This window comes from Cicer arietinum, chromosome 7 (genome assembly GCF_000331145.2).
Source record: "Cicer arietinum cultivar CDC Frontier isolate Library 1 chromosome 7, Cicar.CDCFrontier_v2.0, whole genome shotgun sequence".
NCBI lineage: Eukaryota > Viridiplantae > Streptophyta > Magnoliopsida > Fabales > Fabaceae > Cicer > Cicer arietinum.
In genome coordinates, this window is record NC_021166.2 from 6,435,305 (window position 1) to 6,448,070 (window position 12,766).

The following is a 12,766-nucleotide window of genomic DNA, read 5'->3' on the forward strand; positions in this document are numbered from 1 at the left end:
CTTTAAAAAATAAAAAATAAGGTGGTCTTTTATAGCACTCTTTAAAAAAGCGTTGTAAAAGACATCCTTATTTTATTTTTTAAAAGCCTATTACAGCGTTTTTTTAAAGAGCGTTGTAAAAGACCTCTTTATTTTATTTTTTTAAAGAACGTTGTAATAGGATTTTATATATAACATTAAACCCTTCAGTTTCCTCTTCATTACATAAACTTCACTACGAAACATATTGTTAACCATCTCCATTGCAAACCATCTTCATATTTGTTACTATCCCTACGAACATTATTACGTACTCTTTTCATTGCGAACCCTACTCTGTCCTACGAATCGTTCGTATTTCTGCGCATTCTCGTTGTTCCTTCTTAAACGAAATCGTAACCCTACGAACCCTACGTATTTCTTCGCACTCTTCAGGTATTGTATTCATTTATTTCTTACATATATATATATATATATATATATAATGTGTTTGTAAATACTAATAATCACATTTATTTGATAGTGCTTTACAAGTTTTCCGAGCTCAAATGGGTGTTACAGTGTCGAAACAAAAGTCAAATAAATCACATGGATTCCAATAAAGGTTTGAAATATATGCCTTTAAAATTTCATTAACAATCAATACACAAATATTTATTGACTTATATGTTTTATTTTATAGTGCCCTCGTCAAACTAACAACATAGACTGCGGATCCTATATATTGCGATTCGTGAAGGAGATTGTTGATATAATCCCAGAAAGAGATCTAACTGAAATAAAGGAATGCACCTATTATAGCGCTTTTTTTAAAAAGCGCTGTAAAACTAGTACAACAAGCAGCGCGTTTTTAGAAGGGATTTACAACGTTTTTTTTTTTTTATTTTAAAGAGCGCTGTTGTATCATTTTACAGCACTGGATTCTATATCGTTTTTTTTTTTTTTGAAAAAACGCTGTAAATGGCTTAAAAAAAATACTGTAAAATACCATTTTTGGCGTAGTGCTATATAAACATTAAGGTTATGCTTAGATCGATGATATGAAATAAAATGTAATGACATAAGTTTATATTTTGGATTGTTAAAAAGAGAATTAAATGGAGTCGAATACAATGACACACATTATATCATATTTCATTATTTACCTTCACTTTTGCCCTCCTTTCCAATTTAGGAGAAATAAGATGAAATCTCTTTTTATTTTATTTCTTAAAATATCAATTTTATCCTAAAATATTTAAACAATTGAAATGATATTTATTCAGCTTATTTTAAAATATTAATGCATAATTTAAATGTCTGTTTAATTCGATAGATAAAAGATAATAAATTTTAACATAAAAGAGAAAAGAAAAGTAAATAAATATCTGATTCAAAAGAGAAAAATAAATAGATATTTCAATTAAAATCAAATTTAGTTAAAAGAAAGAGAGAAGATTGTATGCATTTAATCGCCTCTCATTCTCTTTTCTTTAAATCCTCTGGAAAAAAAAATAATAAATTTTAAAAGGAATTTTAAAATGGATTCTCTTTCTTAAAGACAACCAAACATATCTTAAGTTAAGCTTTGAGATTTACTTTATCTAAAGAAAACATTACAGTTCACGCGGTTTTGTTGGGATAAAAAGAGCACCACTACCAAATCCACGTAACTTCTTTTACACTAGGAACTTTTTATATTTATATTTATTTATTTTTTAAAAAGAAACACCAACAACAAATAAGAAGCATTCAAAGTTTTGTATATCTTAATTAACTCCTTATGTTCTTCTAACTTGTTGCTCCCTCCATTCCTTGTCCTCTTCTTCCTTATCCCTCCTCTCTTTTGTTGTTCACTTGTTTGTAGCATTTATTTTTTATTTTTTTTATACCAAAACATCATGGTTCTTGTAGCACTATTGCTAGCGGTTCTATTTATTGCAGGCCTCATAAATATTTTCTTTTACATACCCAACAACAAAATTCGTTCTTTCCTTCAAATAATTTTTCCCAATAACGACAATGTTTTCAAAACCAACTTGGCTACAACAACAAAAGTGGAAAGGGATGCTTATGGGAGAGAAGAGCTCAAAAAAGTGTTTTCAACTTTCGACAAGAATGGTGATGGATTCATAACAAAGCAAGAGCTGAAGGAATCACTAAGGAACATGAGCATCTTGATGATGGATAAAGAGATTGATGATATTGTTGTTAAGTTTGATTCAAATGGAGATGGGTTGATTGATTTTGATGAGTTTTGTTTGTTGATTAGTGAGTCTATGGGAGGGGGTGTACGAGAAGAGAAAGAGGGTGTGAATAGTGAGGAAGGTGAATTGGAAGAATTTGAGGTGGATTTGAAGGAGGCTTTTGATGTGTTTGATAAAGATAAAGATGGGAAGATTTCAGTAGAGGAGTTAGCTTTGATTCTTGGTTCGTTGGGATTAAGGGAAGGGAAGAAGATCGAAGAGTGTAAAGAGATGATTAGGAAAGTTGATACGGATGGAGATGGTATGGTTAATTTTAATGAGTTCAAGAGAATGATGATGAAGGGAGGAAGAAAACTTGTCTTTGGTGCATAGTTCATTACAGCATCTATCTACTAATATGCATGTTTGGATTCACGATTCACGGTTAGTTTCACAAAATTTCGGTGATTATAATGATCTATAATGTTTTAGTCTAATACATTATTTATCATATATTTTTCAATACATTTTCTTTGGTTATTCAAATTTAAAGAAAATGTGGTAAATAGTGTGCGATAAAGAGTGTGTTATTAGTACTTTTTAACATAGTTTATTGCATAATTGTATATTGCATAACACCATGCAATAGTGCTTTAATGTAGTATGTGTAAATTATTGATTAGTTTATGTTATGGTTATGTTATGGTTATGTTATGGTTGTTAGATTAATTATTTAATTACGAGTTGACAATAGTCAATTATTATAAATTATTTAATTATGGTTAATTAGTATTAAAGTATTGAATAATGTGTAGACATTTTATTGCTATGAACCGTGATTGGTTATACCATTAAGTCAAGCTCAATGAGAGGTCTATGCCTCATTTGTTTAGCTATATAATTGTTATCTTATAAGACGGTTAATCCTAACTCTAAAATTATAATTTTTAAACCTATACGACAATGAGGAATCACCACTCATTCTTCCTTTCTCTCCATTTTGACCATGTATGTCACTCATGTTCATATCCTTATATGTAGATATGTTATAATATGTGTCTATGATGATTTTAAAATTTTAAACACAGATAAATCAATTTTAAATGTAGTTTATAAACGTTCACACTTCTAAAATCGTTGAGGCGTTTATCGGGATGGCTCACACATGACTTAAAATAGACATTACCTCATAAACATATATTTGAAGTCATAATATTGATATTGTCTTTGAAAATCAAATCACAAGGGCCTTTACCAAGCACAAGAGCTAATAAACCTTTTAACCTCCTAGCCTTGACTAAAAACTATTGCTCAAATACACCAAAGAAGTTCCACATTGATTGAGAATCGAGATTTAACGTAGTTTATTAATACTTATACTTCTCAACTCAATGAAACTTTTTGTACGAAACACAAAAATATAAGAGAAAAAAAACTCTTTAAAATGAGTTTAACAATTATAGAAAATTGATTATAAATTATATATTTTGAAGAAAAAAATTACTTAATCCATCTTAAAATAAAATAAAATCAATGATTAAAAAAAAGTTATATATTTCATCCAACTTTAAAACTTATATTTATATTTAAAGCAACTAACCTCTTTCCTTAAGTATGGGTGGTGTTGCTTGAGTCTTTATTCGAGTCTTTCAAAGTGCGTCTGGAAAAGCAAAAGTGCATATGATAATAGATACACTCCGAAAGAGTAATGCTTGCTTTTTACATGCTCCGCTAATTAATATGCTTCATTTTATCCTTTGTTTTGTAGACATCATCACATCAAGCAGGACAAAAGCTTATTAGTCATTTATTTGAGCCTAGCATTTGCAACAACAAAAAAAAAAAATATTATTTGAGCCTATTGATTTGCTTGCTTACTACTTAAACAATTTTCCAGTAGACTTTTACGCTAAAATTAAAATTACATATGATACCTTGATGCATGAGTGTGTTTTAAAGTGGTTGTGGATCCTTTTAACCATGGATTATTTGTAGAAATTTGACTTTATGTAATATCAAGTTTTGGTTGTATTTGACTAATTTTAATAATTTATTTAAAAGTTGTTGTTGTATTGTCTCAACTCTTTAATTTCCTTAAATGATTTTCGTGTGTTTTTGTTTTTTAGATTTTGAGAGCGAGAGAAGTAAAATAACATTCGATGTCTTGCCCGTGAACAAAAAACAGTGTTACTGTGTTTTAAGTTTTATTTATTTATTTAAGAAATGTGTTTTAAGTTGCGTGCTTTAATTAATTAAAGTCTTTAGAGAAAGAAAAAATAAATAAAATTACTGCTAACGCCAAGATGTATATTTTATTGAAAAATAAAAATAACACTACGAATTATCAAAAGAAAAAAAAATGAAATTAAAATAAGCTAGGGTCCTATACCAAAAGACGAAAATACTCCTAGCAAATTTTTACCAACTTTTCCCACGTTTCCCTCGTAATAAATAACCATTCCATAAAGATAACTTTTGAAAAAAGATATGGAAAAGAAAAAAAGCTCACCTGCAAAAAAAAAAAAACTTTCTCCTACCATTTGGATAACTACCGACCCCTCATCACTGTCCTCAAAATACATGGCCCGTGAATCATTTGATTAACACTTTGATCCATGTCATCACCACTACCATCCTAATTAAAGACAGGTACTTTTATCTCTATATTTTAAAAAAATCATATTTATGTCGAAAGTATACTCTCGGAAGGAAAAAAAAAAACATGTTTTAATCTAAATTATACTTCTGAGCGGCAAAAATACTTATCTTTTTTTTAAGATATACGTTACGTGGAGTGAGAAACAAAGCTTCTCAATTATATTTTGTTTTGTTTTTTATAATTAGATTTAATAATTAATTTCATTAAAAAAACCAAAGTCTTACTTTAAAAATAGATAAAATTTTAAAAGAATTTATAAAAAATAGCATCTCTTACCTTACAAATCAGTTTTATAAAATAAATTAATAATGATGGATGAGATTAAACGTAATTTTTAGTGAGTCGTTGATATATTAATGAAATGTGTGTGTTAAAGCACTCTTCTTTTATTATGTATAGCCGTAGGGTGACTAAGAGATCCAAGCACACGGCAAAAACTACCGGTTGTTACTCCAAATTTGGAGCACATTGCATTTGGTAATTTGGTATTGGTCCTAAGTTTCTATCCGTCTTAAAAATAGTGGTGTAGAAAGTTAAGAAGCATGAAGCATAAATGACATGTTGTTTTCAGATATCTTATCTATATACCTTTAATACCAATGGTATCTCCTCTCTTGCGTGCTGAGTCCTGACACACACTAATGGTTGAATACATGATTATGCTCCTAGTGGTTCACCGTTTTTGCAATTTTATTTTATTAGGTACAAACCCATAAACTAGTTAATTTTGTTAGAGAGTGGAACCTACGACCTTCTTATACATCACTTTCTAACTTATATTATCTTCATAAACTAATTATGTCATGTTTATGTAGTCGTATGTATTTTTGGATGTTGAATTTGATGAGGTGGGGGGTGGAAACTATTAATATTGGGATTTTTGGGCCCTGAATAATGCCCCTAAAAGCTGTGGAGTTAGCACTCAATCCAATTCGAAAGGCAAGGCAGATTTAAAATGTGCAACATTATGTCTGCAAAAATCTTATTGGGTGATTATTTTTTTTATAAAGAAAATCTTTCTTTTGATTATTGTGTTTTTTATTTACTTTTTTCATGCCAATTATTTGGATTGCTAGTTATATCCCTCCGACAAAAGGAACTCTTGTTAGCACATATGATTGATGTCTTTGAGTGTCGTGCACTACTATCTACTAATTATTCCAAACCTCCCTCCTTTCCGTGATTCTTCTTAATTTAATATTCAATTTCATCTCCGAAAACACGATTTCTAAAAAAGTTATTAAATGTTAATAAGATTTATTCTTTTATTGGATTTTTTTAAAATAATAATAATAATTATTTTAAATTTTAGTCATGTAATTTCTAAATAATTTATAATTGATAATGAAATAAATAAAATTTAATTAAAAAATATTTTTAAAATTTGATCGATATTACTTAAATGAATAATGTTATCGATTTGAAATTAAATGAATAATATCATAAATACATTTACCAAATCTAAATAACATTTTGAAATTCAAAACATCATTTAAAAATACTAATAACATAAAATATTGATAGAGGGTTGTATCATTTTAGAAACAAATTCAATATTTACTCGTTTTTTATGAGTTAGTGTATATGGTGGGGCCATTGATGTGGACCCCACAAGCTTAGTGGGGGTAATTGCCGATTGGTATCACTTCTTTCCCACAAAGGCTTGTCAAGTTGCAACCACAATGTAAGAAAGCGAATAGAGAGAATAGGGTCTCAAATTGCTTTTCATCACCCTAAGCATCATAGAATATAATTTTGTTTATAGTTGTTGGTCGATGAAATGACCTCTCACCAAGCACCCTCCCCACTCCCCTTAAAAATACCCCTTCGAGAGAAACCCACCTATTATAGGCCCATTGCTCACCCCATATAGCAATTTGTATCTCACCTCAATGCCTAGAGAGAGAAATAGTGATGGATTGCAGATGCAATTAAATATGCTATTCACCATCTTTCTATTAGTTTTTACCCTACAATTATGTAACTTAATTGACGCCTAATTACAAGCATTTTGGAGATTTTACATATTGCAAACTTACCATTGTGTGAGAAAATGTGGATATCTAATTTTACATTTAAGATTGATTCTAATTTAAAAATGGAATTTATAGTTTTTGTCTTTTAAATTAAAAATTATAGAATTAAAATTTATATGAATATATTCAAAAATAAATCATTTTACCTTCAATTTATTTAACAAGAATCAATTTTATCTATTATGGAATCAAAATTTTGTTGAGCTTTTGTTGATTGAACTTTTGCCCTCATTTCCATCATATGGCATGGCATCCTTCTAGAAACCGAATTAGTCCAATATAAAAAATATATTCGAAAGGTGACATTATATTAAAGCTCTTTGCATCTATAAGAGACAAAGGAACATCTCAAATGAATATTACCAATACAATAATTTAATAGGAAAAATGTCATTTTAATTTCTCTACAACTGAACTCAACGACAAAAAGTGGCTTGGACGAATATCGATCAGTAATATGAACAACAACATTTATTACAGTACTATTATTGAAAGGTATGAAGAAGTTTTCTTCATGTTTAGGGGCAAAATACGAAAAGAATGGTGTAATTTTGATATTTCAATGGGGAAATGACGAGGAAGAAAATATAATTTTTATATTTAGGGATTTTAAATAAACTTGTCTAAATATATTACTATTTTAGGGACTTAGATGTCCCTTATCTTCGTATTAAATACATGTGATATATTATAAGACAATAATGACAAGTGAAGTTCACATCAACTCTCACAATTTGAAAATGAATAGTCATTCATTTGAATAATTTTTTTGATAAAAAAAAAACTAAGGTGATCTTTTTTTAAAAAATGGATTAAAAGAAAAACTTAAGTTCTATGTTTTTTGTGAGGAATTAGAACTTTATTTACTTAAAAAATATTCAAGTGAAAAGACAAACTTGATTTGAGGGATAAGAAATTTTATTGCAACCTTTTATATTTTCAATTATATCATTTATTTAAATTAATTTATTTACAATTTTTCATTGTTTGTCAAATTAAATAATTGAATTTTTAACTTTCATTATTGTCTTGAAAAAATTTGACAAATAGATATGTATAAATCATAAACTTTAATTTTTCTTCAGATGTCATTTATCATTGGTATCACTTTAGATTATTTATTATAATATGTTTTGGACCGACCTAAACTATTAAAACAAGGATCTTATACCTTAAAAAAATTATTTATTTTAACAAAGAAAAATGGCCTCCAAACAATATAGTCTATGGTATCATTAATTAATTATATTGCAAATTTATTTACAGTTATTTATTAACTCAATTGATAAAGTGTAAAGTTTTAAATTTTTTGTCCATGATTCAATCAAGTTTATGCCTTTATTCTTTTTGTTGATTTTTATAATTTTGAGAATATACATTAAAATAGTTCATGCAGACAATTAAAAATAATTCTATTATATGTTTTAAAAATTATAAATGTTATTCATATTTAATCTCATTTTTAACATATATATGTGTAACAAATAATTTTTTTTATTTGTTTATGTAAAATTCATAATATTTATTATTGTTTTTTTTTTCTATTTAAAAAGAGGCTCTTTTGTAAATTCGTCTTAAACTTTTAAATTTGTTGGACGGTTTTAGATATAGTAAATGTTTTAGTTTAAATATGACACTTACAATTAGACAAAATAAGTATGAGAGATAAGTATTAATAATTATCTAGTGACCCGAGACCAAATCACATAAACCTTTTGCTTATACAGATTTTTTTTAAAGTACCGCTTATTGATTATTTAATTTCAAAATGCATGGGAGGCAAGAATAATTGTGGTGAAATACATGGCAACGGTCTCATTAATATGGAAGAGTATCTTTCAAGATCTTAACTCTTTAAATAAATATTCGCAATTTAAAAGATTAATTTCTAACTTCTCATTAGAATACTTTAAAAAATATATATTTATTTTGGTATTTAAATCTATTAAACACGATCGTTATAATTTTTTAATGAATTAAAATTATAAAAATATCTTTATTAGTGAGTTTGGTTTTATTAATCAAAGTGTCTTTTGTTAGTCAATCAGTTTATAAAATTATTAAAAAGATACACTGAAAAATATTTTTGCAATTCCAATATAGGGAGAGATTGAAGTCACAACTTTTATCAAAATGATAAATTACTAAAATTAATACATTTGAAGTGTTTGGTATAAATGATACTTCACTTGTTCTACAATAAATAATCTATTTGTAAAAAAAAAAATTCAAAATGAATGAATCTTTACATTTTTAATGTAATATTAATCATTTTTTTTAATTCTACTATCTATTTATTATTGTCTACACCATTTTTAATAATAATTAATAAGAATAGTTTGATTAAATCTATTATTCTGTGTGTTTCATTTGTAAAAAAGTTTGAGGCAAAAGGAGAGGTAACTTTTAGCATGTTTTTGGTAAATTGGAGAAAACAAGGAGGTTGAAAAAGAAAGAGAGTGTGTCCCATTTCCATCCCCACACACAAAAAAGGTGGTGGCAAAAAAGTTCTTTTTGTACACACTGCGATGATGGTGATCATGATGCTTCATCTCCACCCTGCAATCACCTACACCACCACAACCACTCTCTCTCTCTCTCTCTCTCTCTCTCTCTCTCTCTCCACCAACACCATGATTCCATGTAATGAACCTATCACAACAAACTTCTGAACAACCAAACCAACAACAGAGAGAGAGACATGGAGAACAAGTGTGGCTGTTGGTCTGTCCTTAAACGTGGTGTTTGCAAACCCTCTGCTTCTAAACACTCTCCCAACACTATCCCTCGTACTAGTCTTGTTCATGATGATTATGTAAATTTCATTTTCTTCATTGTCTCTCAAGTTTCTGCTTAAAATCATGGGAAGCTTTCTTTTATGTGTATGTGTGTGGAAATAATGTTTTTTTGGAGTTGAATTATGATGTGGGCTGTTAAAAAGATTATCTTTTTCAGCTTTCTTTTGAAGGAGAAAGCAGAAAGCAGAAAGCATACCTAAAACTGCATAATCCTTTTGAAGGAATATAGGTCACATGGTGAAAACTATTCCCTCTTGTAAAATTTACAAGGATTTTAATTTATCATTCAAGTATGGACTGTGGATACAAAAAAAGTTCTGTGTTTTTTCCAAGTCTTTGGAATTTCTAGATTTGCTTGGTTATCATCTTTCTTTTACTTAAAAGTAGTTGAAAATTTGAAATTGTGCTTTTTCTTCAAAAAAAAGTTATGAGATTGTTGGGTGTGGCTCATACTTAGTTATAAGTGCCAGGTCGCACGAGCTCGAGTTAGTAATGTTATAATCTGGACTGCAATATTTAAATTTGTACACTGAAAATCCTTAACTTAAAATTAACATAATCAAATCTTGTGTATTCATTGTTTGTGTTTTTTTTCTGTATCTTAACTTTTTTTGAACCAGGGTTGTTGTTCTAACACGGATCCAAAACTAAAGCTATATAGAATTATCATATATGTTTGTTATACAAAAAGTTTTTTAAGATGGAAGCATTCACATTCTTAATATTTGATTGATTGATTGATTGATGCAGCAACCGAGACGCGATACCTAAACGCTAGCAATCGAGAACTGTATCCTCCCAATGAAGCTAGACTGTCTTCTGATAATGCTGATCCCCCACCTCAGGAAAATAAGTCTCCTTGTCAGCTCCTTCAATTCACATTTCAAGAGCTGAAATCTGCAACTGGAAATTTCAGACCTGATAGCATTCTTGGGGAAGGTGGTTTTGGTTATGTTTTCAAAGGATGGATTGAGGAAGATGGAACTGCGCCGGCGAAACCCGGTTCAGGAGTTACCGTTGCTGTCAAAAGCTTGAAGCCAGATGGTCTTCAAGGCCATAGAGAATGGGTGGTTAGTAAAATCTATGGCTTTGGGTTAGTAGATTGATATTATAAAAAAAATTGTGTAGGACACGTTGGAGATTAGAATGTAACATTGCATTTTGGTTACTGCAGGCTGAAGTTGATTTTCTTGGACAGCTTCACCATCCTAACCTTGTTAAACTTATCGGTTACTGCATTGAAGATGATCAACGGCTTCTTGTTTACGAGTTTATGACTCGTGGAAGTCTAGAAAATCATCTTTTCAGAAGTGAGTTTCTTCCTTAACTTGTGATATAGGAATTATATGGAATGTCAGTTTCATGTTATAAAGGTTTCTAGTACAAATCTTTTCCTCTTGTTCAAAGAATAAACCAAAACCAATGAATTGTTACAAAGTGATTTGGTTTGTTTAGTCTTTAACTTTATGCAACAAGCTTTGTATAATTCTGTCTTGATCAGCATATGTTTTGTATCACCTTTTCCCCTTTTTATTGGAACTATTCCTGGGAGCAATTAACGATGGCTTGTTGAATTCATAATTGAAGGAACTGTACCTCTTCCATGGTCCAATAGGGTGAAGATTGCACTTGGTGCTGCTAAAGGATTGGCTTTCCTCCATAATGGTCCTGAACCAGTCATTTACAGAGATTTCAAAACATCAAACATCTTGCTCGATACGGTATGCGCTATAAGCAATAGCATGTATTAGGAAGGAAGTTTTCTCTTTTGTTTCTTCTTTGATTAATTATTAATGTACATTGTTTTATAGGAGTATAATGCGAAGCTTTCAGATTTCGGTCTAGCGAAAGCAGGGCCTCAAGGAGACAAAACACATGTTTCCACCCGAGTCGTTGGAACTTATGGTTATGCTGCTCCAGAATATGTCATGACAGGTAAGAATGTAGCAGTAAGTAGCTTGAAAAACAAGAAAACTCTTTAGCATAATAGCATCCAACACAACCGATAATATTTTCATATTTTTCTATTATGTAATTTTCTGTTTGTTTTTTTTTCACCAGGACACTTGACATCTAAGAGCGATGTTTATAGCTTTGGAGTTGTGTTACTTGAGATTTTAACAGGAAGAAGATCAATGGACAAGAAGCGCCCAAGCGGGGAACAAAATCTTGTTTCATGGGCTAGACCTTATTTAGCTGACAAGCGAAAACTTTACCAACTCGTTGATCCTCGCCTTGAACTAAACTATTCTTTAAAAGCAGTGCAGAAAATTTCTCAGTTAGCTTATAGTTGCCTCAGCCGAGACCCAAAATGTCGTCCTAACATGGACGAAGTTGTGAAGGCTCTAACTCCATTGCAGGATCTTAACGACTTTGCAATATTGTCGTATCACTCTCGTTTATCTCAACAAGGGAGGAGAAAGAAGAAACCGGATGGAACTCCACATATCAGTTATACACAATCCAAGAGCATGAGGTCTTCCGCGTCTCCTTTGAATACAGGAAAGCACCATCGATGATGTTTGAAATGCTTAATCATTATTGGAACTAAGGTTGAAATGCCTCCTTTGTTTGTTGTTGTTGTTTTTTATGTGTGGAGATAGATATTTCAAGCTTGCATAAGTTTTTTTGGTGTTTAATTAAAATCTATGAGGCAATGATGGAAGAGTAATGATGTATTGATTATTTCTTTGGGCTTTTTTTATTAAAGAGCTAACCATTAATCATTATGGATAGAAACTTGCCATTTGCTAATGATGTAATTGAGAAGTCTTGTATGTATATGAAAGGCTAGGCCATGTTTGGTTAAGTGCTTTTGTGATGGTCAAACATGGTTTGACTGGAAGTAAACATGTTTAGCTTCTTTACATAAAAAATTGATTAGAGTATCAAAATCAATTATAAGTTGAAGCTCCTATCTGTACTTGTAGTTTCCTTTTTTTTTTGGGTCAAATGTACTTGTAGTTTCTACTACGGCTTAAAATTGATTCTGAATTATATATATTGTAATATGATAGATATCTTCCAACTATTTCTTTGGTAATTTTGAATACTAAGAAACAAATTTGGTCCAAATAGATGAATTGATAAAAGAAGTATCATAAATTATTCAAAGATAAACTACGTTAC

General features: G+C 29.7%; 2 protein-coding genes across 2 annotated transcripts; both read left to right on the forward strand.

Annotated features, from left to right (window-relative positions):
• Positions 1-1,697: 1,697 nt before the first annotated feature.
• Positions 1,698-4,225, forward strand: LOC101500470 (calmodulin-like protein 3). The gene is made up of 2 exons (XM_004508409.4): positions 1,698-2,588; positions 3,913-4,225. Exon 1 carries the CDS (start codon positions 1,860-1,862, stop codon positions 2,535-2,537), a length of 678 nt encoding a protein of 225 aa, XP_004508466.1. The 5' UTR covers positions 1,698-1,859; the 3' UTR covers positions 2,538-2,588; positions 3,913-4,225.
• A 5,082-nt stretch (positions 4,226-9,307) lies between these two features.
• On the forward strand, positions 9,308-12,554 carry LOC101500786 (serine/threonine-protein kinase PBL34-like). The gene is made up of 6 exons (XM_004508410.4): positions 9,308-9,644; positions 10,380-10,707; positions 10,812-10,947; positions 11,225-11,358; positions 11,449-11,572; positions 11,699-12,554. Exons 1-6 carry the CDS (start codon positions 9,541-9,543, stop codon positions 12,154-12,156), a joined length of 1,284 nt encoding a protein of 427 aa, XP_004508467.1. The 5' UTR covers positions 9,308-9,540; the 3' UTR covers positions 12,157-12,554.
• Positions 12,555-12,766: the final 212 nt, after the last annotated feature.

Bases quoted from the DNA above. Each gene is read 5' to 3' on its own strand.
- LOC101500786 (XM_004508410.4), top strand. From the start codon at position 9,541: ATGGAGAACAAGTGTGGCTGTTGGTCTGTCCTTAAACGTGGTGTTTGC. The intron at 11,359-11,448 runs GTATGCGCTATA...ATTGTTTTATAG, and splicing joins CAAACATCTTGCTCGATACG to GAGTATAATGCGAAGCTTTC. The intron at 11,573-11,698 runs GTAAGAATGTAG...TTTTTTCACCAG, and splicing joins TCCAGAATATGTCATGACAG to GACACTTGACATCTAAGAGC.
- LOC101500470 (XM_004508409.4), top strand. From the start codon at position 1,860: ATGGTTCTTGTAGCACTATTGCTAGCGGTTCTATTTATTGCAGGCCTC.